A 26,892-nucleotide genomic window follows, 5' to 3' on the forward strand; every position below is an offset into this window, starting at 1 on the left:
TTTTTACTAGCCTTGGGGATAAAAAACAAAACAAAACAAATGATTCATCAATTCTCAAACAATGTTAGAAGACAAACATTCCCAACAACTTGGAACTTTAAATCTGACAATATCTTTACTTCTTAATGATATATATTTTTCTCTTTTCATCTGCTCTTGTTCACTGTTGTTTCAATTGTCCACCTTAACTTGGGTAAAAATGTGTTTCAATTGCTATAATGGTTTTATGTCCATAAAGGAAAACCTACAATACAATATAAACATATGATTTTGGCTTTGATTATGGCTTGATTCATACAACACAAATGACAGGACAGGAAATCATATTTGAGAGTTTATTTTTACTATACACTTACAAAAATGTTGTAATAAAAAGTAGTTGCTATACACCTTAAAAACAATATAGAAAACATTGTGTTCACCATCAAAAAATGAATTACAGTATTTTTTTTTTTTTTTGAAGAAGAAGAGGAATAAAGGCACGTTTTGCTCCCTTGAAAACCCTTGAAAAAAGTGTTTATCAATGTGTTTTTATTTTATTTTATTTTTTTATTGGTTTGACACCCATTGGTCTGTATGTACATGGGTACAATCTCAAGCACGCACGCACACATTTACACACAAGTGGACACAAAGAGGAAATCACATATTCATGTCACCAGGCATATGTCCATCACACACAGCTCTTTTTCATTAGAAGAAAATTAACAATTTTTTTTTACAGCAATCAAAAGAGATTTTATCAAGTTTAATGTCTTCTAAATACACTTACTGAAGCAATAATAATAATAATGATAAAGGTGAGGCCAGCGAAAAAACACTATTAGGCACATTTTTTCTTCTATATACATTTTATGCTCCCTCAGTCACATGTGGGATGCACAGATGTAATTACACTGAAATCAATGAAAGATCTTTTGTTTTATGTGTGTGTGTTCAACAAATGTCAATATATGTAGAGAGTGTTTTTTTAAGTGAAGAACTTTCTTTTCTTTTTTTTTTCTTTTTTTTTTGTGTGCCTGGATCCCAACCTGAGAGAGTTGTTTTTACTGTCTGAGGGAGACAAATAAGCTCACAGAAGAAGATGAGAAGAGATGGCCAAGAGTAAAATCTAAATGAAAAAACAAACAAAACAACCAATCTAAAAAACATGGCATTCTGAGAAATTAAATAACTCAACTAGACAAAATGGTTATACAGTTACATGGTGGATTGTTTGGTGATACACGTTTTCAATATCTGATTTGTCACTGTGGAGAAACAAATAAAATGAAGAAATTGTTAAGTTAAATGGCAGCTGGAAATGAACATGCAGCTGCACCCGGTAATAAACAATGATGTGACAAATAATAATGACATTTATATTTTTCAACAGTTTTGGAGCCAAGAAAAATAATGGAAAAAATGGTTGTGAAAGAGTTGGCAAGTTATTCATCCAAATCTTACTCTAACTACACCCAACACTTATTGCTTATCACAAGAAGAGAAAATATAATGTGGCACCTCTAATTGCTACAGGATACGGCCTTTTTTTGGGAGGCTGGTGGTGGGGGTCACATGCCCAGTTTTTTTTATGTTAACAATAACGGTGATAATGCAAAAAAATAGAAAAAGGAAAAAAAGAATATCATGTCCTTGAGAACCACAGGCCTGGACAGACCAAGAAGCTTTTCCTCCACTGTACAATGCAGCTTTAATTTAACTGCTCTCAAGGTGAGGCTTTAGTCTTTGACTCAAACAAAGATGGCCACCAGAGGAATAAACAATGAACAGACTGTGGACGTCTGTATTTTGGATTTGATGCAGCAGGGATAGTAGCTGTCTTAAAAGAGACTTAAGATGACTTAAAATGTGCAAATCTATAAAATACAAAATTGATGAGATCACAATAATGTTTTTACTTTTTTCCTTTTCTGGCACATTTTGTTTAAGGTGTGCTGTAGGTTACTTATGTTGATCTTCTGTCACACAAATCTTTGCTCTGAAGTGTATCTGCTCAGCTGAAAAACTCATCACTGCTCCACATTGTTTTCTTTGTCTCTGTCTTTTTAACCCTCTCAGCCTCATCCTATGTTTCTCCTTCACTTGCTCCCTTTTCCTCTCTAAGTTTGTTTCCCAGGCAGGGCCAAAAGGAAGTGAGCACAATGCTTTAGCTCACAGCAGGGATAACACAGACAGGAAGGGGCAAGCGCAACCAGCCAGATGGACAGGAAGTGGAGTCCACTGTTAGGTTGTGCTGATTAGAAGACAGAGAAGGAGAGAGACAGTACGGTGGGAGGATTTAGTGAGGCAAACAAGGAGAGCAGGAGAACGAGAAGTGACTGAGAGTGAGGTGGAGGAACAGGCTTCTCTGAGTATATATGTCAAGCCAACAGGAAAGCACTGACAGGGCTTCCAGCTATTGTACCCACTGCATTCCAAGCCACAGTTTTAAGGAAAAAAAGTTCAAGTCCAAACAAAACAGAATAAACAGGAGAATAATTAAACTAATGTCTCCTCTGGACTTAAATAAAATTAAAAAAGGAGAAAAAAAAAGGCACTGCCATCGGGACATGTGTGACGTGTGACTGTATTTTCAGTGGGGCACTATGGCACACTCAAATGTTTTAACTATTCTTATTTCTTAATTTTGTAATCTGATTTTAAAGTTGACATTTTTACAAATAGTGAACTTTTCCTTTTATAAATGACCCTCTGTATAACAGCAAGAGGCACAATCTAGCTCCAAATCCACCACGAATACAATGATCTCAAAATGTCATGCGCGTGCGTTTTGTTAAATGGAAGTCATTCATAAGTGGTTCCTGTCTTGATGCCCCATGGCCCCCATTCCAGAGTGCCAGGATCAAAAAGTGCTTGGGAGTGGTTGTTCGCAATGACTGAAGAGTTACTAAAGAACAAATAGATCTTCCACGTTATTTGAGGATGTACTAGTCATCATGCAAAGATTGCTAATAACCTAACTCTAACGTATTCTGAAAAATATCTCTGTAAGGGATAACCCACAGTAGAGATGAAACTGTTGGACAACCTATTTGTCAAGCACAGAAACTTTGACAGCTAATCTTATTGTTAAATAGTCAAAGACAGTAAAAGGCCCAAATGGGATTGAATCTTGATTTTGTTTCAACAGATGCTAACAGTGACCTGGAGATTATCAAATTTAGTATCAGAGACTTTTGATCTTACAGTAGCCAAAAAGGATGAAAGGTTAAAGTTATTCAGGCCACCTCAGAGCCATTGCAGCTGCCCAACAAGTTGCTTTTGCCACTTGGCGTTTCCTGAGTTGTCTGAATGACTTTTGTTGTAGTAGGCCTGAGAGAATTGGGCTTTCATCTCAACAATAACTGTGATGATGGGTTCTGTCAAATAAAAGCTGGGAACACAGTATAATTCTGTCTGAGCCACTGCACTGCCATTTCCTCTCTGTCTGTCGCTCTATTCTTCCTTTTCTCAGAAAAGAAGATAATTGGGAAAATGGAGAAAATGACTCATTTAGAAAATTACTCCTCTTTCATATCAGACCGTCTGCTTCAGTAAACATGAAAAAGAAATCTTTCAAGTTTTGCACATTGGGAAAAAAAAGCTGACAAGTAAAAAACTGTGAAATACATTTGAGGAGCCTTATCTGATCTTTATAACTCTCTTGACATCTGGCATGCAGTTTTAGGAAATGCAGCAGATCCGTAACTATATATCACAAAATAATCCTCTGGAAAAAACACTGGTCTGTGATGTGTGTCTCTGTTGGTTTTTCAGAGTTGAACTTTCTATAAAAAAGTTCACATGGTGCTGTTTAGTATTTCAGATGAAACATAAAAACACAACTGGCAACTTGCTGTGATCAAACACTTCAAACTATTTTCAGTTAAAATGTTCGTGGCTGCTCAAAGTTTTTCACCTCAACCAATAGACCCCTCAAAACTATCACATTTACAAATCATCTCATCTACCTCAGATCAAAAATAAAAACACCTTGTTCTCACCATGTTTGTGGCCCTTTCGTAAAATACACACACAAACACACAAAAAACTTCAAAGCTCAAGGAGATGACAGGCTGTCAATACAAAAAGGGATGTTGGAAACAGAAAAAAAGTTTCAAATCAACAGTGAGTTGCTTTGTCATGCACCAAACTTGCATCCCCATTAATAACGAAGTAAGCGGCTGAAAATGTAGTAGGAAAGTATGACAGTGATTATACAAGTTAATGCATTCTTTATGTTGTCTTTAATGTAGGCATTGTGTCCATGTCTGCACAGCCACATTAGTATTCTTCTAGGCTGAGAGATGTGCATTGGTAGGTGGATATGTACATGGTGGTAAATGCATAGAAAATCCCCCCAAAAAAAAGAAAAAGAGAGAGGATAGACAGAGGCATCCGCTTATACATGGATCACTTGGTGCATGTAAACACAGTTTCTGGTAAGAAAAGGGGATGCAAAACAGTGCTGTGTGTCAAATAAGGAAAATCAAAGGCTATGAACAACATCACTAGCCAGCAGTGACTCGATTAATTTGTTAGTTATCCATACTGAACTCTGATGGGCTAAAGACTGCAGAGGACTTTCAGATCTTTGCAGGACGGATATGATGAAGGAAAATGTATCCTTGTGATGAGGCTCTCACGCTGTAACCAATAATAAATCCTCTTGAGAATCACTTACTTGGCACTGTGTCCTATGTTATCATGTAACTTTAATAATTTTTCCAACATCTGCTTGGTGGAAGCAAAGGGCTATGTTTCATTAAAAAAAGACAAACGAGAGCAAGATCGCCATCAAATAATAGATTCACTGAATTACACTAAAGTTAGCTGATGCTACATGAGAGATGAGCGCGCACTGATTTTGTTTTCAGAAGGTCAAGACACTTGAAAGACACTGTTGCCTGCTTGTCTCATTGAAGCTCCTTGTCCAAAAACAACATGGATACCATAAAAGCATGGTTATGTCTATGTGACTGTGTACATTTACGGCATGCTTTTGGCAATGTGTGAATTATTTTATGGCTGTTTACATGTGTATGTGTTTTGGCATCACGTATGCTTGTTAGCAGATGCTCTGCATCAGTACTGGTGGAAATAGTCACTTCCATCTACTCCATACAGCTCAGCCAGGGTCCTGAACCTCGGCCCCCAGTCATTCAGGAAGTCATAATCCAAGTTTGAAGCAGTGGAAGAGCTGTCCAGGGAGCTGAGGCTTCCAGCTAAAGACTCTGGTCCCTCATAGCCGTAGATGTGGAGGGTGTCATATGGGAAGCCATCTCTGTCGTGGTCTGCCTCGTCTTTCTTCACCTCGATCATTGCAGCCATGTCGCCCTTGCATGCAGTCGGCTGAGGGGGTTTCTGCACCATGGCATAGAGGGAAGGGTGGGGGTGGCAGTCCGGGTGGCGAAGTAAGGAGCCATCGTGGCAGGCAGAAGTGAGGATTGAGACGTCATAGCTAAAAGAAAGCAGTACTGTATCTTAATAAACTGGGAGCTGGTTAACTGTTAAATGATATCACAGGATCATGAGCTAAGGCAATCTTTTTTTCTTTTTTTTTTTATAAATATATAAATTATGTCATATCAAAATATGAACTGAAATTTGAAGCCATGCAATCAGAGTGAATAAATTCATACAAAACAACTGGAAAATCTAGCAAGTATTTAACATGAGAGCAGAAAAAGAAGTAGTAAAATAGTGATAAGTGATAATAAAAAAAACAACATTATTATTATTATTGCAGGATACAGTACTGCTTTTATTGACTGCCTCTCTGATTTGGCTGCAGTCTGTTTTACTGACAGCATATGGTGTATTTAATATGAATCATTTAGATGGTTGTGTATGGTTTTGATGCTATTTAAATATAGATTGGTTAGATTGAGATTAGATAAAAATTTACTGGTTTCAGTTCGATAAACTGGGTCAATAAACATACAGGAATTAGAATAAAGAGCGTAAATGAGGAGAGTTAACGTGGCATAAGACACTGATATAAAGAAAAATCAGCAAGTCAGTGGGAGAAATTACTTGACTATCAAGATAAATGCAATGAAATCAGAGATAATTAAGAGGAATATTTGAATGTTCCACCTCTACACGTTTAACATATTTTTTGTTGATAGCTGTGTTTTGCTGTTGTGTTCTAAATAATAAATAGAGTACCATCAACCTCACTCAAGTTTGTGCTGTTATTAAGTTATTACAAATGAAAAAATTATAAAAAAAAAAAAAATGTGCACAGTATGTTTTCATCCACATACCCATTTGTGTCCATCTCTCCTCCTCCCTCCTCATCATACGTGACCAGCTGCTCGTGGATCTCCCCACTATTCTTCATGCTGGCTAGAGAATCCTTCTGGTAGCGTTTCCTCATGACAAACAGGATCACAATTACTGAAAAGCAGAGTAAAGGAAAAATCATTTGGAATATGTTCACTCCACGTTTTGTCAGGCATAAATTGTCTTTGACAGCGCATTGAACAGCATCTGAAACAAGGTATTATCACACCGAATGAAATATTTATTTAAAGATAAAATGTTGTTTTGTTTTGTTTTTTCAAAAACACCACGACACTTTTGGCCAGTGATTGACAGCCAGCACAGACCTCAAGTTATATCTGTGGCAGGTCTAATCATACAAGATTAAAGCTGTCTAAGGGATTCCATCAAAGAAACTCAGATATTCAGGGCACATAGATGAAATACATGAAATGTAAACTATCCTGTGCTGCGCGTCCCATTCGTTCAAGAAATAGTTGTGTCGAACACAAAAACAGAACGGTTATTAAGCCACTTTCAAAGCTGGACCAACAGTTCTATGGATTTAAAAAACATGAGAGAAATTAGGCCAAGGCAAAACAAAATAAGGATGGGGGCCAGGAAGCAAGTAAGGAAAGTGGAGCACCAACAAGAGACTATAAAATGGAGTAAGCAGGGGATGGTTTAAGGTGTCTGAGACATTTGCCTGCAGCATCTAAACCTTAAATGAATCTACTTAGCCAGACAGATATAAAGACAGATAGACACCAACTCTGCACAAAGAAACAAAGAGAGTGAAGCACAAGAAACAGGAAGACTTCAAATACAGGAGAGGAGGTGGAAAAGGAGAGGAGGAGGAAAATGAGAAAACAAGGTGGTGGAGGATGAAAAAGAAAGGAAAAGGAAGCAAGATTGGACCGGGAAGATGACGACGAAGTAAACAACTGAGAAAGACACAATGCGGAGCGAAGAGGAGACGGAAGTAAGAGGGTGAAGATAAGACTATATGAATGTGAGACTCAACAGCTGGGGAAAAACGGCTCATGTTCAATGGACAATCAATGCAGTGAACAATGATGGAGGTCAACAAACCCCAAGTCTACTGTGTTCTCTAACTCAAAACGGGACCTTTGTAGTGATTTGTGATGATCACTGGAGGCTATTCATGAATGAAGTCACTTATGCATGTATGTAATTGTGGCTATCTAACAACGATGTTGTCCGTCACACAGCTGCTCAGGACAAGGAGATAATCCATAAAGGTGGAATCCCACTTCAACTGTGTCAGCAACATACAAATACTGTCTGGCCTCAATATGCAGAATATTGAGGTAACATTGCTGGTAATCCCATGAATTATTATATTTTCCTGTTCCAACACAGACATGGACATTAATGACAAACTGTGTCCTTTTACTGATTTATGATATATCTTTTGTGGGAACGTGAAAGAAAAATGAGGAAAAATTATGATCTGGGTTGAAAATAAATCAGTAACTGCACGTAAACTGTGGTATAATGTTTCATGGCAATGATGGATAGAGGCCAGGATCTGTATGATTTTAATTGTTTGGCTGCCAGCACCAGTGATGCCACAGTAAAACTTGATCGGTTTCTAGAGTGATTTATGTCCTGCAGTTTGAGCTGAAGAGAGGAACAATGACGACAAGGAAGCAAGAGGAAAGAAGAAACAAATAAGGAGAGCCAATAGCTGAAACAAAACGAAATCAGAGCTGAAGAAGTCAAGAAAGAAGACAGTGAAAGAGAGAAAGAAGAGATGAAGAATACATTCGACGTTAGATTGGGCCTCAAGCCTCAGTCCCGGTATGAACCTTCTTCTCTCTCAGTGGACGGGCAGCATTAGCCATGCCTTTTAGCTGAGGGTGAGTGGGACTAATTTAAGTTTGCATGGGAAACCAACAGATTAATCTTTTACAACACATGCTCTGCAGTTTAATAAGCTCTGGAGATATTAGACTTAGTGGAACGAGAAAAGAGAGCGAGAGAAAAAAAGAGGATGCCCCTTTCTTTGTAGGAAAATGACTGAGAAAAGTGTCTTTTAGTGTGTCAAACCCCACTTCTTGTGAGAAAATGCGCCTGTGAATGGGAAGTACGGTAAATTGCTTTGGGCCCCAGCAGATAATGACAAGTGCATTAAATAGTTAATCTGGCCTATGTTGGGGGTGTTTGATAAAAAGAATGAGAGAGAAAGAGGAAGAGAGGAAGGCAGAGAAAGAGAGAGAGAGAGAGAGAGACCCAGAGGGAGAGACAAAGAGGAAGAGAAAGATGAAGAAAAAAAGTGAAGGGGGGAAAGGCGCGAAAGTGAAGGAGTGTATTAATAGTTAATAGGTTGAGTGTTTGCTCATGTTTGATAAGCAGACGGCACCTAAAGAGCTCATAAACTCTCCTCATTACCACTCCTATTCTTCTGCTGCATTTCCCACAATTCTCCTCTTCGACCTCTTTCTGTCTCACTCTGTCTCTCAGTTGGTCTTGCTCCCCCCTAGGCTCTCCGTCTCACTTTTTCACCCCCACGCCACCTCCCATATGTAAGTCTAGATATTAAGTTTTTTTTCCATCTGTCATTCAACCTATGTCCCTCGTCATCTTCAACTTCTTTTCTTTCCCTTTCTTCATTCTCAGTACTTCTCATCCCAGGTCCCTCTTTTTAACCCAACTATCTCCAGCGTGCCACTCAACTGACATGACAAGTGTCTCTTTTTACCCCAGAAAAAAAAAGGAGCAGGGAGTGACGGTATCAAAGAGAATATTGAGCTCACAACTGCAGGCATTATTTTCACATCCACCACTGCATTATTCATAAAACCAACAACACCGGGAGGGGAAAAGTTCCCCACAAAACACAGATCTTATTTATTGCAAAGCAAGGGCAAGTGAACCTGAGCACATCCCCTTAATAACTTGAAGCTGGCTTTTTACATCGATCATTGATGCCGTCTTTGTGAATTTTTGTACATTCCTCTGAGATAATTAAAATGCTGTAGGTTTAAGAAAGGCTTTTACACCCGTTTGTAAGACAACCGTGTAAGCCAACCAACTAAAAATCAGTTCATCACATCTGTTGCTCACTTCAAATTACGACTTTTTCATAAATGTCCAAATAGCAGTTTTCAATATACAAACCGTGAACAATTTGTTCGCCGTTTTTGTTCATAAAATTGTGCTTGATTGAGAGTCAGATTTTTTTGTTTTCCTACTTTAAACTACAGAAAATAATCAGCAGAGGAACACTGGTCAGATTAAAAAAAAAAAATAAAATGTAAGGGTTGACTGAGAACCCAACTGAAAACCAAATTTTCACTGCAGTGTCACCTCTCTCCATTGTGACTATGCTCTGATGGATGTGACCAGAGATGGTTGGGATTAATGGCTACTGGTTGAATCACCAAATAGCGGAAATGAGTCGGCCTTCAAACTTGAGCTCACCATAAACTGCCTCCATCAGTGTTGAAAAATAACCAAATTGTGATGATCCCAAAGCTGAGAAACAAAGTGGTACTGGTCTACTTCCTGGCCCTTTGTTTCATGCCAGCCCTCTCTGCACTGCAATCTCAAACTTGAATAATATGTGTCTATATTGTTCCTTATTTGATGAATGCATGAGGTGGATGCTGCTGGGAATGATTTTCAGCATTTCACTTCCAAAGCTAAACAAACACAGCGTGATAATAAAAAAAATCATACCAGCATCACATTAATAGACTCACAGCGGACAGCTTAATACATTCTATGCATTTCATTACTGTATTATTATCAACAATGCAACTGGCTCACTGACTGTTTTGTTTGGAGATTCGAATGTATTATGCTAATCACGTTTGGTGGAGCCTTGCGCTCTAAGGCTACAGAGGTACTGGTACATCCACTTATCCACACACCCACTGACAAAGTGTAAGACTTCACACAACTCCCTGAGGAGCCACAAAAGCCTGTAAACACCTGTAAACACTCTGATGTATGAAATACGTCTAGTTCTCCTCTCAGGGGTCGTTGAAGATCAAAAGCAGAAGAGAAGTTCTCGAAGGGCTTTCACCCTAACATTAAAAAAAAAAAAAAAACAACCTACAGGGTGATATCTGAGGAGCGCTGTGACTAAATGAACCTTTCCACCAGAAAAACACAAGAGAAAGAACTCAATAAGAAATTTTAAACCAGAACTTGAACTTACCCAGTATGGTCAGGATGCAGAGCAGAATGGCTATCAGGGCATGGACACTCACTGACATCCTCCGAGCACCGGCCTTGCACTGCGTAGGAATCCGCCTGGCGTCGCAGCGACACGACTACATCGAGAAATTACAATCGATTAAAACTGAGCAGTACAGCATAAACTAAATCTCTGTTATTCAAAAATAATCTCAGGCAATTTAGCACATCACTCACACACACAATTATGCACGCACCTTGATCGCCAGTGCTGTAATGCTAGTCAGGACCGGTCGTCCCCCATCACTGATGCGCACATCCACCTTGTAATCCTTGGGGTCATCCAGGCTGAATGGGCCCTGCTTCACCATGATTTCCGCAGTGTTGTCTGTGTGAAGAAGCATACAAACATTCACTGTGAGTGTGCAAAAATTTACAAACACCTTTGCAACACAAAACCCATGTCTAATTTGTCTGACTCATCACCTGTTTCACTGAAGCTTATCTAATGTTCACCTGTTCAGTCTATAGAGTCGAGAGAGTCTAATTATACAACTCTGTGATCCGCAGATGAAAACAAGAGATGAAACAGGATGGCGAGAAGAGAGTTGTTACATAAAAGCAGACGGAACACTTGTGATTATCTGTCAGTTTGGTGCTAGGATTTGAGTCATTTAGGATTATAGATAATAGCAGCACCTTAAAAAGCTGCCACAATGAGTAGTCGGAAACAGAGCAGAAACGCAAAGAGCACCAAAACATGTTGGGCATCACAGACCAATGTCTGAATCTGCAGCTCTGGCCGACAATACAGTCATTACTCAGATCCCCGTCAGGTAGAAGTTTCCTGCAATATCCTACCGCTGAAGGAATTTTGGCTCACACAATGACAGGAAAGACCCCTCTAAACACTCAAACAATATGCAACTCTCAGACAAAGAAACATACTTTATACATGCAGCTCTTGTTCAAGGAGAAGTTTAAATAAGAGGAAAACTTTGCTTTTGACATTTGTACTTCAGATCAGCTTTATGAAAGAAGATGCAGTGAATCTCTGATTTCTCTTTTAACCAGTCAGACACTTGCTTCCCATTCCATACAAGATGAACTCTGACTCATTTGGAAGTCTTCCCATGATCATTACAGGCAGCACTGACATACCAACTGAAAACACAGCCTCTTTGTGACCAGACTAAAAAACATAACTTTATATCAGCTCCAATTTCACACCTGCCTGTATGCTTTTAGACTTTACTGGACAAGCTTTGTAGGGTTGTGCAGTTATCTTCATTTGTTCCTCGTCTATTAGATTTGTCCTTGTTAAAAGTACAAAAGGAAAAAGTAATTGGAACAGCCGTTCTCATTAAAAAATATTTTCTAATCCAAACAGGTTACAGTTTGTTCTCAGTTTGCGTGCTCAGCTCATTTACTATCAGGGCAAATGGTTCACACATCTCACAGCCAGATGTCTGAAATTCCAGGTAAAAGTGGTCTTTTTAATGAAAGGTTAACATGGCTGACACACAAATAAGATTTTATACATCCACCTCTATATAATCAGCTTTCTGAGTGTTGTCTTCAAAGCAACATGTCAGTGAAAGCGTGAGTGGGAGGACATGGGTACAGATGAAGATGCCTTAACTAACTGAATAAAAGATGAAAACAGCTTCTGTCCTCCCTTCATCTCATCCCTCCTCTTTGTCTCAGCTCCTGCTCCTTCTTGCTTTGAATTCATCTCACTTCCTGTCTCTCTGGATTCTTGCATTTGTCTCACTGTCCTTTCTGTAATTCTTTTGTATTCTGCCTCTCTCTCCTCCCACTTCTCATTAGCCCTTTTCTCTCTTCATCTCCTTGTTTTCATTCCTCCTCCTCCTCCTCCTCTTTTTTGTCTGTCTGGTATTAATGCAGCGAGTTTCATGTAGCCGCCCCGGTCTGAACACCAACACCGAGTTGCAGGTCCTGTCACTTCACTGTGAAAGCTGCACTGACTTCTGCTGTGTCCTTGAGTGTGAGTAGTTATGCTTTTGTGTATATGTGTGTCTGTTTCCGGACCCCATAATGAAAGCATGGTTGTTTTTTGCAAGTTTTAAAGAGACGGTAGTTGATAAATATTTGAAGAACCATCACTTTACAGCTCTTGTTGCATGAGAAAGTTAAGTGAGAGGGAAAGAGGGCGTGTGTGTGTGTGTGTGTGTGTGTGAGAGAGAGAGAGAGAGAGACAGAGAGCAGAGAGGTTGGTGATGTGAGGAGGCTGTCAAATGATTTTGGAGGCCACAAGGGTGAGCACAGGTTTACACTGACTATCAGCACTTATCAAACAACTATCCATGCCCCCCCCCCCCCCACACACACTTTCTCCTCTCAACTCCTTCCTCCAAATCATGCTTCAGCAATAAAGCATTTACATCTCTGGTCTTTTATCTAATGCCATACTTAGTCTTCAATAATAAGGGTATTGTACTCTCCGCTGGTGAAGTTACGTGCATAGAGGAAACCTTGAACATAAGCTGAACTCAAAAACTGGACAAAAGGTTCTCTTCAGATAAAACCACTGAAACCAAAATAATTATGTTTTGTAGCAATTTCTTGCATTGAATAGACAGCTCTCTGAACGGCGACAACGAACTGATAACACAGTGATGTATCCTATAAAACTATGCCATCCAGCCTGTGTTTCAGAGCTGCTGCTCTGCTGAGTGCCGTGCTGTCCTCCACTCTTCCCTCATCAGCTTCCTCCCTTTTCTCTCCTCCTCACTGCGCTCTATCCCCTACCCTCTCCTCTCTCTCCTCTTTCTCTTTCCCTTTCTTCTCTTTTTACTCTTTCCTTCCAACTTCACACCCCTTTTCTCATATTGGCTCTTTTCCTATAATTTTCTTCCTCCTCTGCTTTCTTTCTTCTGTTGATGATGTCTGATGTCATAGTTTCTTCTTTGATCATGTCCTTGCATCCGCCCCTTGGAGCAACACTGTCCTTATTTCTTATTTCTTCTCTTTGTCCCCCTCGTTTTCTCCTGTCCTGCCATCTTTTCTCTTTTTTTCCGTTATCCTTTGCTCCTGCTCTTTTTTCGTATTCGTTGTCCTTCGTCTCTGTGTTGTTTTTTTTTTCTCGCCTCCTCTTTCCTTGTCATATTTCATTCCTTGTGTTTCTCTTTTTTTCTACAATTATTTTAGCCTGTTTAAATTTTCTCCCATTTTCTTTATCTTCCCTCCACCTTTTCGCACTCTGTCCTTTTCTGGTTTTTTATTCTCCTTTCAACCACTCTGTTTATTTTTCATTATTTTTTTTATTTCAAATACATTTTACTTCTCCTCATAAACTCTATTTTTTATTCCCCCCTAATTTTCATTCATTTCTATTTTTAATATTCCTATTCCTCTTCTTACACTGAAGTCCATCAACCTTTTATTCTCTCTCCTTTATGTTTGCTCCCTTCCCTCATTTTAACACGGTCTCACTTTAATGTTACCCATCTCCCTCAATCTCAGTCTCTTCCTTCTTGCCTCCTTTCATCTTTTCTTACACCTCTGCCTCATCTGTCTTTCCTTTTGCTTCTTATTCCTTTTCTCTATCGGGTCAACATGTCAACCCCTCCAGGCACAAGTACAGAGGAAATGAATGAGGCAGCCCCCCCCACCTCTGCTCTGTTTATCTTTCTTTTGATAAGTCTCAAATTTCACTTAAATTAAACAGTAACACTTCACCTAAATCTTTCATCTGACTACCTAAGGCTTTCATCTATTCAGACTTTTAATATTTGACTAGAGCAGTTGGTAACACTTTTCCTCAGGCTTTCATGTATTATAAGTGTATGTGATGATCAAAAATGATGAAAAACTGTTTTACTTGTGCCATTTTGCGTCCTAAGCTGCATAACCCAAATAAGCATTGGAAATCTGACGTAACAGAGTGCCAACTTTTGCCTAAATATCAATGTCTTGATCAAAGTAAGTGCCTCTGTAGAGTTTCTCACCATCATCTGTATCATAGCCTATTTATACAAACTGACATTTATCAACCTGTAAATTTACACACACTATTAGTCCTAAATGGCTCCAGATCTGCCAACATTGATGGAGCTTTGAATTTAGAATACTCTTCTGGTAGCAGAAAGCTGTCTTTTCTCCTTGAGTGTGATGGAAGTGGAATTGGCCAATTCCTGCAGCAAAGAGTTTACATAAGTGTCTCCACTGAAACGTAGTCCTTATAACTACAACAAGTGTTACCCATCTCACACTACACCGTAGTATGAAAGGCTGGAGTGTCTATATCTGGGTGGATACAGTTTAGTAATTAAATTTGGAAAATAAACCTTCTGGTCATGGCAATCAGTCTGTGCGGGGTTCCTTACAGGTTACCACCTCTAAAATGCCCATAGACGTGAACAGTTGCCACCCTCCCTCACTTCTGAGTCACTTCCTGTCCCTGATATAGTCCACCCTTGTACAATGCTAGCTGCAACCCCATGATGATAAGCAGTCTGGAGAATGGATGAATTAATGATGACATAAATTACTTTGTTGATCCCTTATCTTTTCATCTGGGACCATTAGCAGGTCAAGTTTTCATTCAGCCATTCCTTTCATTGAAATATTTTAAGACCTGGTGCTGACTTATGAGATATACAAACATATACACAGTGGTCATATGGAGGAGCTTTTTGGAGGTAATAACCCAAAATACTAACACATACTCATAATATTTCCTTTTGTTTACCTAAAGCAATACTTAGTGTCTTCAATAATAAGGGTATTGTACTCTCCCCTGGTGAACTTACATGCATAGAAGAAACCTTGAGCTGGACTCAAAAACCGGACAAAAGGTTCTCTTCAGATAAAACCACTGAAACCAAAATAATGCTGTTTTGTAGCAATTTCTTGCATTGACTAGACAGCTCTCTGAACAGCAACAACAAACTGATAACACAGTGATGTATCTTATAAAACTATGCCATCCAGCCTGTGTTTCAGAGCTGCTGCTCGGTGGAGTACTGTACACTGTGCTTGCAATGAAATAGAACTCATTAAGGCAATTCAACAGCAATCAGCGCATTTTACTTTTCAACAAAAACGCTTCTTCAACATATACCCTTCATCGAATCTAATTTACTGAGTGAGGGCTCTCAAAAATATCCCAGCATTCCTCTTGGCACAGCTTTCCATGGACACTTTTTGCACCATTTTATTGTGAAAAGCGACCCACCAGCTCTGTGTGTGACATGCTTCCTTAGCATCCTTACCTGGGATGCGTTCAGAATACATGGAGAATCATCTGAAAGCCCATCGAGCCACTTGCTCTCATTACTTTCAATATTTGCTGTTGTGCATTCTAGACAGCACTTATGGTCCCAGACAGGGTCTCTAAATCCCCCGTCTGGCCGTGTGAACCGAAGCATGCTTTGAGGAGTTAAAATAATTTCAAATTTCGGCAACAAAGCACTGTGCTTCAAATGGCGTTTCAGTTGTTGCGTAGCAACAAGTTCTGAGGCCAGAGCTATGCTTTCGAGCACCATTTAGAGCAACAAGCAAGAAAGTAAAGGTAAATATATGACTTACTGCCATAGTCTTTGATGGAGAAGTTGGAGCTCTCACTGGCCAGGCTGAAAGTGAAGAGGGCTGGCTGGTCATCTTTATCTATTGCTTTTAAAGTTCCTATCACCTGAGGAAAGAAAAGAATCATAATAATTTCAACTTGGACACAAATTTCATCTATATCCAATGATTTTTAAATATATTCAGACTTTATACTTGAGTCATGGAGAGATGAGCACATTTACAACAATTACATTCCTTCATACTCATATACATAAAACAATGGATAAACTCAGGTTAAACTTTCAATCCTTTCTTAAAAACCAAGTGAATCACTGAATTGGATTCATCTGAAATGCTAAAAAGATTCTGTGAATGTCATCATCACACAGTCAGCTTCCACATATTCTTCCAATTTGAATCAAACCGAGCCAACACTAGCAGTACATGTTGACCTACAATGAAATTGTGTGTATGAGCGCTTTGCATCGTTCTTACGGATGCAGTTTAATAAATGCAGCCTATTTATCATTTACTGAAGATATTGTGGTGTTTTCAGCATTTTTCGTCCAAAGTCAATACTTTGTTCTTGTGTCAATGCAGATGTTAATGTGAGTCCTGTTTTTGAACAACACGGCAACTGAAAATAAATAAGGTCAGGTCAGCTTTCAAACAGTGCAAACCCAATTTATTATTATGCAAATACTCACTAACAAGGCAATGCTGATGCAGTGGTTGTAGAGAGGCAGCAATTGCTATACAGCTAAATGCAAACCAACCTAGATCAATAGAAACTATGAGAAACAGGTTTTTCTTACTGTGTTTGTGATGTCGTTTTCACAGACAAAGATCTCATCCACATCCAGCTCAGGCTTGTTGTCGTTAATGTCCTGAACTACAATGTTAACTTTTACAAATGACTCCAAACCTGCAGAGAAGGGAGAACAGCACATGATTAACTGCAGTGCGCTGGGGCTGATTTTGTGAATGTGTACTGCAGCATTGAGTCGGCTGACAATGGACGCACAAGACGTTTCAATGAGCTGCCTGCAGGAATGCTACAGAGCAAACTATGCTGCAGGATAAGATAAATACTCACATGTAACTCTAAAGACACAATGTAATATTATTTATTGGATTTGTAGTGCTTGGTATAAAAACAAAAGAAATCCATCTGAGTGTAAGACACAGGTGTACCAACAGGACAGACAATGATGCTTCATCTATGCGTCTTCTCCCAGGGGCATTATTTGGCATTATTTACTGAAAATGTTCAAACATCCTGCCAAACAGTTTAAATATAATATAATATAATATAATAAATATAATAATCATCGATAACACATTTGATGTTTTCATTGTCTCCAATTTTCAATGGTTTTGCTGTCTCCCTGACTGCATTTAGCCAGGAAAGCACGGAGGCATTGTGGTTAGCGCTGCTGCCCCACAACAAGAAGGTTGCAGGTTCAGTTCCCAGGCCTGGGTCCCCATCCTTGCGTGGGTTTCCTCTCACTGTCCAAAGATATCATGTTTGGATTAACTGGTGACTCTAAATTGTCCGTAGGTCTGAGTGTGCGTGTGACTGGTTGTTGGTCTCTGTCTGTCTCTGTGTGTTGGCCCTGTGATGGACTGGTGACCTGTCCAGGGTGACCCCGCCCTCACCCAGAGTGAGCTGAGATTGGCTGAATGAATGCATTTAGCCATGATAAAATGATGATTATTTTTTTCTCACATTAAAACAGCTTTTACATAGATTTTGCATCACTAATGTTTTTTTTTTTTTTTTTGAATATCCATCTTTGATAATTGTGTGGGTCTCTTTCGTTCCTCTTCTAGGATTTTGAAACTATCTTTAGTACAGTACATGCACTGTATATCGAGGACCTTGTCAAGCTCAGAGGACCATTGTGTTGCTTAAACACCGTGACAAGCCACGAAAATAGATCTTTGGATTTCATTCATTGCTGTTCTAAAAATACAGAGTTTGGTTTGGAAGATACAAGTGAACAAAGACCCACTAATGTGATTTTCTTGCTTACTCTCTCCTTCCCGTGTGGGTCGGCCAGGTGTTTTGGCAGTGTGTGAAATCCATAAAAATCCCTGTTATAAATGTGTTACACTCCCATCCCTCAATAAATTGAGAGAAGGTGCTCTGTAAATAAGAAGAGAACAGACTGTCTTTTTCTGCTTCTTTGACTTCCTCCCTGTATGCACATTACTGTTGTTAGAAACACATGGTTCTCATTTTTCATCTGAGTATCTATTGTTTAAAGGAAACAGGATTAATAAACCCGTGCTATTTGTGTGTGCGTGTGCATGACATACCAATTGGCTCCTCCACAGCCTTAACTTGAAACATGTGTGTGGCCTCAAGCTCTCTGTCCAGCGTCCTCAGGGTGAACAGCTGACCTGTCAGCGGGTTGATGCCAATAGGACAGTCTTTGTCTAAGATGGAGTACCTAAACAAAGAGCGTGAGGGATCGGTGTTAGCCACTGTGCAGAATCACAAACCCTGCTCGTTATCTTGGGGGGGTTTGCACAGCATTTACCGTATGCTTTTATTGGCTTTGTCAGGATCCCGTGCCCAGACTGTTCCTATGTTGCTCACGAGCCGTTCTTCCACCACACTGAAGGTGTAGATGGACTGAGAGAAGACTGGGGGCTCATCCACGTCCAATACTTTGATGTTTACCTGTCAAATTCAAATCAATCATTCTGAATGAAAGATGATGTTGACTTGTGACACGTGCACATTTGGTTCACATTTTAGATTTCAAAAGATTACAGTTGTTTGACTGAATTCCTTTGGTTTCTCTTTCTTTTAGCTTGCTTCAGGCTCACACGATCTTCGGGGGTGGTCGAAGAATACACAGTATTTACAGATAAAACTACATTTTCCAGCATGCCACTTGTAAATCAGCAAGTGACTTTGTTTATGACTCATGAATCTTAAGAGTAACCAGTAAAGCAAGCTGCATATCTCTGCCCTCAAAACCTGCTGGATTCACTCTGATTTTGTATGTGCCTGTGGCACAGCACAAACTCATCTGTCCCATTCCTTCAGAGACAGGTAATGAAAGGGCTTGTAATAGCATCACTGTAGGAAGACATGAAGACCATTGATGTCCCTTTAAAGTATACCTGGGCTGTGGTGACAGCGCTGTTGGCGTTGTCAGCGGTACCGTGGACATTCTCCTTCACTTGGACGCTGAAAGAGTAGCTATTTGTGACCTCAAAGTCAAGAGCCTGGGAAGAGAGGTGAATGTTGTTTCAGTCCATGAGAAATCATAAATCAGTTCTAATAAAATGAGGATTTCATTCGATTATCGCTTCGATCTTAAAACTCTTCTCTTCCTTGCATTGGCCACGTTTGCATGCACAAATAATTCTGTCCTTTAGGGAGTCATTAAAGGAGACAAGAGTACAAGGTTTCATTATTATGAAGGCTGCCAACAAATCAGTGTGCCGGTTACAAAAAGTTGGTCCCCAAAAGATTTCGTAGCCTTCAACTTGATTACACAGCTGACCTGTGAGGCTAATTTCTACCTATCATTAACATGCACCTCATATTCAGGCTGCCTACAGCTCATGCAGCTAGGCTATATTTATACCACTGATTTAAAATGCCTCTGAAGTACACACTGAAATTATGAACTTCTCTGGAGCACCATTGCTCTACATCATTTTCCCTCATGAACAAAATGTCTTTAATGTGTTTATGTGACTTTATTTGACTCATGATGTCAGTTGATCTCCATAGTTGAAATGAATAATTTCCATATTTGCGCTGATGTCCATATTGCCACATATTTCCTGTTTTGGCACGAGGAACACTTTGCACTTTTCACTTTTTTACACACTCAAATGCATCTCTTAGCACCTTATCATCAGGCATTCACACCTGCGTGCGTTCACTCAGGACAGGTGTTGATGGCAGTTGTAAAAAAGCTCTACATGTCACAGTGCAGCTACAACAATCTTGTTAGCCTTGTGCTCTGGATTTAAGAGACAGTAAAAAGCTTGCTTTTTTCACCTCCATGTTAAAGATGTTGCTGCAGCATAAAAACACCTCATTCCTTTCACTTTTTCAAAATCTGCACAAATTGAGAATTGCGCAGTGGTATGGATGTGCTTTCATGTCAACAAATATGTGACAGCAAGCAGTGCTTACTGTCACATTTCTTCTGGGATTACCATTTCTTTACCCTGTATTAGAAATAGCCCACTGTTCAGTTAAATGTTTTTATCTAGTGGACTGTTTTATCTGTGAATGGGACACCACAGGTATGCTGGAATATTCTCTTAACTGGATTATTCATGGCAACAGGGATACTCAGACACAGGGTATCAAAGGCATGTGTAAACAGCTTAGACCTTAACTGTAGTGTGGCCGATAGCCGGCTTACTCTGTGCATGTAAACAGAGCCGGTGAGAAAGATGAGAGGGACTGCAGAGCTGAGGGGCGAGTCGAGCAGAGAGAAGATTGCGCTGCGATTCGATTCCAGGCCAGTGTGGGTACAAGCTCTTACATAGCTCATTTCATTAGGAATACATTTCCTGCTCTCTGATGTCCTAAATACTTTATCTGAAGAGCACAAACCAGTCAAGTAAACCTGCTAAAATTTCTCAGAGTATGAATATCTTTGCTAACCAGGAGGCTAGGGCTTTTTGGTTTGAATTTGGTAAAATACATAACTTTCATCCTGCAAAAAAATAAAATAAAATAAAATAAAATCTTACTTTCAACACCATAAACACCATAAATTTTTGTTTTTTGAAGTAACCATGCAGCGGCCAAATGCGTAAAGAACCATAACCAAAAACAGAACACCTTGAAACTGTTCCCTCACTGTTTTGAGGCTACAAAACAAAAATGGGACTACCAAAAAGCATCCAAATCAGCTACAATTCATGTTGCCTTAGCTATAAAAACATCTGCTGTTTCTGGGTTTGGATCAATCCCAGCTCACACTGGGCGAGCGCAGGGTTGTGTGATACCGATCTAAAAACAATTCATTCTCATCATGAATCTCCCACCTGTTTCAGGATGAGGTTGCCGTCTTTGTTGGGGTTGAGTTCAACATTAAATAGCTTCTTGTATTCATGTTGGATGGTAAAGATTGGTTCCTTGTTCTGAACCTGATCTCTGTCCTCCAATTCCAGGGTGCCAATCTTCTCATTTACCTTGTGGGTCTCTGGAACCTCCAGTTCATAAGACTCTGCAGACACACAACATGTTTCATATTAGGCATATAAAGCAGTTACACTAAATCAGTTTCTAATAAGATTTATAATAAGAACAAGGGAAGGTGAATATTTCATTGGCACGCTATCAGATTTTCCTTTTACTTTTGCACTCTCTCCCTTACTTCGAATGAAAGAAGCTTCATTGTCATTGATGTCTGCGATGGTGATGGTGACGGAGGTGGTAGCCGTGCTCCCAGAGGCCATTCCCATCATATCCTGAGCTTTAACCACCACCACATACTGGCTCTTGGTTTCCCGGTCCAGGGTGTTCACCTTGCAGCGGATTGTACCTGCAGAGAGGCAGAGAGAAAGAAACAGACAGGCGGGGTGTTACCTTTATTCATGTAGAAATAGCCAGCGCATCGACAGCTCCCCTATATTATAACGATGTTGTTAAGGAAGTAAGTGAAGTCTTTGTCGAGGACCCACCTGTCTTGCTGTCAATTTCAAAGGCAGAAACGTCTCCATCAGGGGTCAAAGAATACCTCAAATCGGCATTTGCGGTGGTGGGGTCATCAGCATCAGTTGCCAACACATCGACTACCTTAACTCCTAAATAAGGATGATAAATGTAGAAATGAATTTGCCTCTCCAGGCAGAATAGGCATCATGCTGCAGTGTTTTCAAAGTTTCTTTGTATTGTGTCTTCGAACAGGGGTGTTTCTCGGATCAATACATTCTGATTGTATTATAGTCATAAGCTATTTTTCAACTGAATGATGTGCTCATGATTGTGACTGGTGTCATCATTTTGTCTCTTATTTCGAATTTTCAAAGTCCAGTACATTTTTAACCCACATTACCACCAATTAATAGTAAATGTCAAAAATAAACTCTTTTGTTGGTAAATTTGGCCAATTTACTATCTTACTTTTCTTCTCATGCTGATCGAGCTGGCTGGAATACATGTTGTGGGTGGATGATGTGATATATATCTAAATTTGAAACTGATAGTATTTTGTTAGTGAGTTTGTACTTTCAATATTAACCCATACACACCTATGGATGACCTTTCATCAATGGAACCATTGTATGTTGAGGGGAAAACAGGGGTGTTGTCATTAATATCTGTCACATGAACAATGAACTCTCCAGACTCCTCGATCACATTGTTCCTCCCATCGTACATCGTGGCAGTCAGTTTGTAAAAATTCTTCTCTTCTCTGTCCAGTGTCTTGGTGACGAACAGGTCTCCTTTGCGATCCACGGTGAAGATTTTGCCTGCTCCTTCACCTTCTATTTTATACCAATTCACATCAGCCGACTTGCTCGACCTCAGCTGTGGAAGAAAAAAGGAGGAAATGGAGGTGACTGAGTGGAGTGAGGACTCACATCATCCATCTTCCAGCGAATTTCTACGAATAAACGTATTCTGGTAAAAAATAAATCACTCAGATATTCATTAAAGAGTTGGTTAGCAACAAGTTAGTGCCCCAGATTCTCTGCATGTCACAGCATCAAACTGAATGGAGAGACAGAAATACCCTTAAAGTGTTCCTCAAACACTTTAAGACTAGACTGTAGAGGCTAGGCACAGGAAGTAGACCAGGAGGATCTACAGTGAGGTCAAATGTTGTTAACTTACTTGCCCTATCTTGTAGGGGATGGGAGCTGGTTTTTCCTCTGCCACATAGAGAAAGTTCCAGAGCCAATCTCTCTTGTGCCTGAGCATGACAGGATGGGACTCTTTCTTCACTATTTCAACAGGCCCTTGTTTCCCCATCTCCACCACAGGAAGGTCAGAATCTCGAGAAATGGCCAGACACATGGATAACACCACAGTGGCCATGGACCCCACAGTCCAGAGCTGGAGGCGAGCCATCATCTGCGGCAGAGTGGGACAAGAATAAGGAAGGTAAACTGGGGAAGGAAGGAGTAGAGAGTGGTAAAAAAAAAAAAAAAGTGAATAAGGGTGGAGGAAGAAGAAGGATGTTGGGAAATGCAGGGAGAGGAAATCAGAGAGGAGAGAGGGAGCAGAAAAGGAGTTCGAGGAGATCACATTAAAACCCACTTATCAGCCATGGACAGACCCCGTCACTGTGCCAGGGTGAGACGCCAAGTGAAGGCCAAGGACTCACTGTCCCCTTACAGTCTGCTGGGGAGCGCGAGGTCTAGCTATCATTGAGGACCAGGGCTTTTAAACCTTTTCAGCCTGGGACCCAAATGGAACATTTAGCCTCTCATCATGGGACCTGGGCTGAGAGCATATCACAACAGTGGTCGTATGGGAATCTCTTTAACATAGGCCTGTGACCCATTTTAGGTCCTGACCCAGTGGTATTGCATCAGAGGGAGACAGAGAGAGAAGGAGAGAGGAGCTGACATTAAAACCACTTAGGATGTCGGTGTTTATCAGTCAATAGAAAGGCCATTTTCCGTAAAGGGACCGTTTGACATTTTGAATATTTGATCAGTTTTGTTTTGTTTTTTTTTCCCCCTTAAATGCAGCACGCGACTTTGAAAAAAGAAAAGTGCGTGGGTGTAATGAAGTGAGCGCATTGTGGCTGATCAAGGATAATAAGAGACGAGCGGGTCAGTTTTGTACATTAATTTTAAAGTCAAATTCGATCCCGCTCTTGCAAATGATGGTAATACATCAAAGGATGTGCAGCCTCTTTTGTCTTTCATTCAGACAGCTCAGCTCCAGCACAGAGAAGACAGAGGCAAAACCAATGCAACTCCACTCCAAAAAAACAACATTAAATCTGCATTCACCTTTGCTATGATATTATGCAACTTCTCACAAATAAGCAGGAAGCACACCCTGCTAACAGATCATCCTCATTAGATACGTCATCAAAAGGATATCTGTAATATGTACAGTACGTAAAAAATGTTGTTTAAGGACATTAAAGTTGGATTCATCACCAAAGTGTCTTCTGACGTGCACCTACCTGCACCATAGCTAGAGATTCTTTAAGGCAGCGCTGTTTTTCATCATGCAGCCGCAGGGTAAGTCTTGGGGTCACTACGGCTACGACACCAAATTTGAATCCAAATTTCCAGCAGTCGCTGAAATTTACCATTCAGAGCGACAACTGTCTATCTCAAGGTGTTGGTTAAATCAAGGAACACAGCGTCATGAAAGTCAGTGGTGTTCTGGGGACAATGAACATCTACACAAACTGCAAGCATGAAAAAAGGGAAGAAATTTAGTTGCATCTTCTTTCAATTCAAACCAAACTTCATCTGATTTGTGAGCTGGAAGACGTTCCGCTGTTGTGCGTCAGCTGTTCCTGCCTGCGAGCCATTTTAGCACCATTTAACCAAAATAAAGATAAAAGGTCCACAAACCGCAGCAGGCTGGTAAACTTTTTCTCCCTTTTCTTTCTTGCCTTGCCTCTTCTGTCTCTCAATCTCTCCCAGCCCCTTGCCCAACAAACCAGGCTCTATCTAATAAAGCAGAAATGCCAGGGAAATAATCTTCAAAACATTTTAGTCTATATGAGCTCTGTACTCTGGTTGATATCTCAGCACAGCCCTGCGCCATCCCAGTGGACAGATTAGTGCATTTTATTGTCTTCCAGCCATTAGCAGCAGGGAGGGAGAAAGAGAGATTATGATGAGGGGATTATACTGGCACAAAGTCTTCTCACTTTAATGGCCTAATCTCGTATTCTGCTGACCTCTTCGCACGGCTCCCCACAAATCAGCTCAAACAAAAACTCAACAGTGTTTTTTGGCCATTGGTTCGTGTCCCTTTGTTTGGGTTTTGTTTTTCCTCTTGTGTTTTCCATTGTTAAGTTTCCTTTCAGGACTAAATTAATTAGATTGAAAATGTACTGTCATTTATTGAAATTTATTGAGTCAATGTCTGCTACAGCACATGTTGGACAGCGGATGTTGCCAATAAATATCTCCTTTGCTGGTCTTATATCACTAGCTCCATGAGCTGGCAATGAACTGAAGCACGTTAATTAAAACTTTATATACCAATGGAAAATTATTCAGCCTCCTCAATCTTTAATGTAACTCGCTATGAATCTATTCTTAAGAAAGCCTATATGTCTTTGTTTTTACTCAATAGCTTTCAAGTATACGCGTGCCTTTATTCATATTCATGCTTTCGATTGATTTAACTTGATGTATTGATCTCATTATCAGTTACATGCTGAGCTCTTAGCATTGGGATGCACGTCTCCATCTTCTGCTATTAATGACACTCGGTGCCTTAGGTGAACCTTCACTCAGCCACCGTTCTCAAGCAAGACTCTTAATCTTCCTTTAATAGAAGAGGCACATTAATGGGATATTCTGAGCCGCAGCATAATTGTGTATCAAAATGTATTGACTGTATTTTAATGAGGACTTTGAGGCTATAAGAGGTGTCTTCTGTCCTCTGATGACAAATTGGCCTCGTGAATGTTTTATTTGTGACCATACTGATTCCATGCTGATTTCAACATTTGTGTATGTGCCCGTTCAAATTTTACTGAATTACAAGTGTAAAAAAAATTATGAGAGGTGAACAGGAAGAATTGACAAATCAAAGTCTCTGAAAAAGTTGCGTCTTTAAGACAGTTGAACATTCAGTCTGCTGTCTTTCCTCTCTTCCTCAAATCTTTTTTGTCTTTACCTACCAGGGTGTGCACGTCTGTATTTGTGTATTTGATACATTTATGCTATATCTGATGCAAATCTAAACAGTGGAGTTCAGATAACAAGTTGGTTCTCATGCTGCTGACTCTTGTTGTAGTAGTTTCCTTATCCTTAATCATAGCACATACACTTCACAGTGAGACAAGGCTACTGTTTAAGAACCCACTTATTTCCAGGCAGTTTCCTGCAGTGTCCAGTGTCCTCTCATCACCCTGCTTAGTTTTCACTTTGTGTCAGCTCATATCCTTCCTCTTAGCATATTCTGGACAAACAAAGTAATCACTGAACATGCACATTCTCACGCAGTAGCTCTCAGAGAAGTACAGGTCTAATGAGAGGTTCATTAGATGGAACAAAAATTAGAAAATCAAACAAGCAGTGTCTGTTAATTCGTCTATGTTAGGATTTATATTAAAAGAGAAATAATGATTTAAATCACACTTTGAAAAGTTTTTTACAGGTTGTGAACAAATTCTGCACTGTAAAGTTTGCATGTAATAACATAATTTATAGTTCAATTTAGATGAATACACAATTTTAGAACTAAACACAAGCTCATGAAAGATGAGTTACTCTTGATATCTTTTGCTGAACCTGTAAGACAAATAAGATTTGACTCTTTCAAATGACGAAAATATGAAAATGTATAAAATCTATGATTTAACAAATAAATATGATTGTATAGCCAGACTGAGACTCATTAAAATAAGATCACTCGTATAAAAAGGTCACCACTGCTCTAAGTGTCACCTGCCTTTTGGCTTTATGTTACTACATTTTATGTGAACAGAGAATGGGAGCTTTATCCATGAGAGTGGGCAGGAAGCCCACATCACTATAGATCAACTAAATTCAACTAAATGCTGCACTGAGTTTAATATCTGGTGAGCTCGGAGGAGATTTGGGGTGACTGGGCTCTGAAAATTCAACACCGCCTGGATAACATACCAACTTTCCTGCATTTTCACTTTTTGACTTTCACTGTCTTTGAACACTGCAGGACATTTAGTTTTCTCATCATTCAAATTACATCAAAATAGGTGAGACACAGTTTGAATCTGGTTCCACTTGGACATTCCCTCACCGTCACAAATGGAGCAA

The 26,892-nt window shown here is 39.8% G+C and overlaps 1 protein-coding gene across 3 annotated transcripts in view; it reads right to left on the reverse strand.

Moving 5' to 3' along the window:
• Positions 1-321: 321 nt before the first annotated feature.
• cdh5 (cadherin 5) overlaps positions 322-26,892 on the reverse strand; it is a 59,020-nt gene continuing 32,449 nt past the window's right edge. For all 3 annotated transcript variants that reach the window (XM_029521192.1, XM_029521191.1, XM_029521190.1), the window contains 14 exons: positions 22,778-23,017; positions 22,192-22,471; positions 21,622-21,744; positions 21,315-21,482; positions 20,983-21,164; positions 19,087-19,191; positions 18,495-18,637; positions 18,271-18,404; positions 16,764-16,873; positions 15,970-16,072; positions 10,674-10,804; positions 10,439-10,553; positions 6,252-6,384; positions 322-5,443 (listed from right to left, as the gene is read on the reverse strand). In XM_029521192.1, coding sequence (XP_029377052.1) covers positions 5,068-5,443; positions 6,252-6,384; positions 10,439-10,553; positions 10,674-10,804; positions 15,970-16,072; positions 16,764-16,873; positions 18,271-18,404; positions 18,495-18,637; positions 19,087-19,191; positions 20,983-21,164; positions 21,315-21,482; positions 21,622-21,744; positions 22,192-22,471; positions 22,778-23,017 — 2,343 coding nt within the window. In that variant the 3' untranslated portion in view covers positions 322-5,067. The remainder of the gene's footprint in view (positions 5,444-6,251; positions 6,385-10,438; positions 10,554-10,673; positions 10,805-15,969; positions 16,073-16,763; positions 16,874-18,270; positions 18,405-18,494; positions 18,638-19,086; positions 19,192-20,982; positions 21,165-21,314; positions 21,483-21,621; positions 21,745-22,191; positions 22,472-22,777; positions 23,018-26,892) is intronic.

Source organism: Echeneis naucrates, chromosome 15 (genome assembly GCF_900963305.1).
Source record: "Echeneis naucrates chromosome 15, fEcheNa1.1, whole genome shotgun sequence".
Classification (NCBI taxonomy): Eukaryota; Metazoa; Chordata; class Actinopteri; order Carangiformes; family Echeneidae; genus Echeneis; species Echeneis naucrates.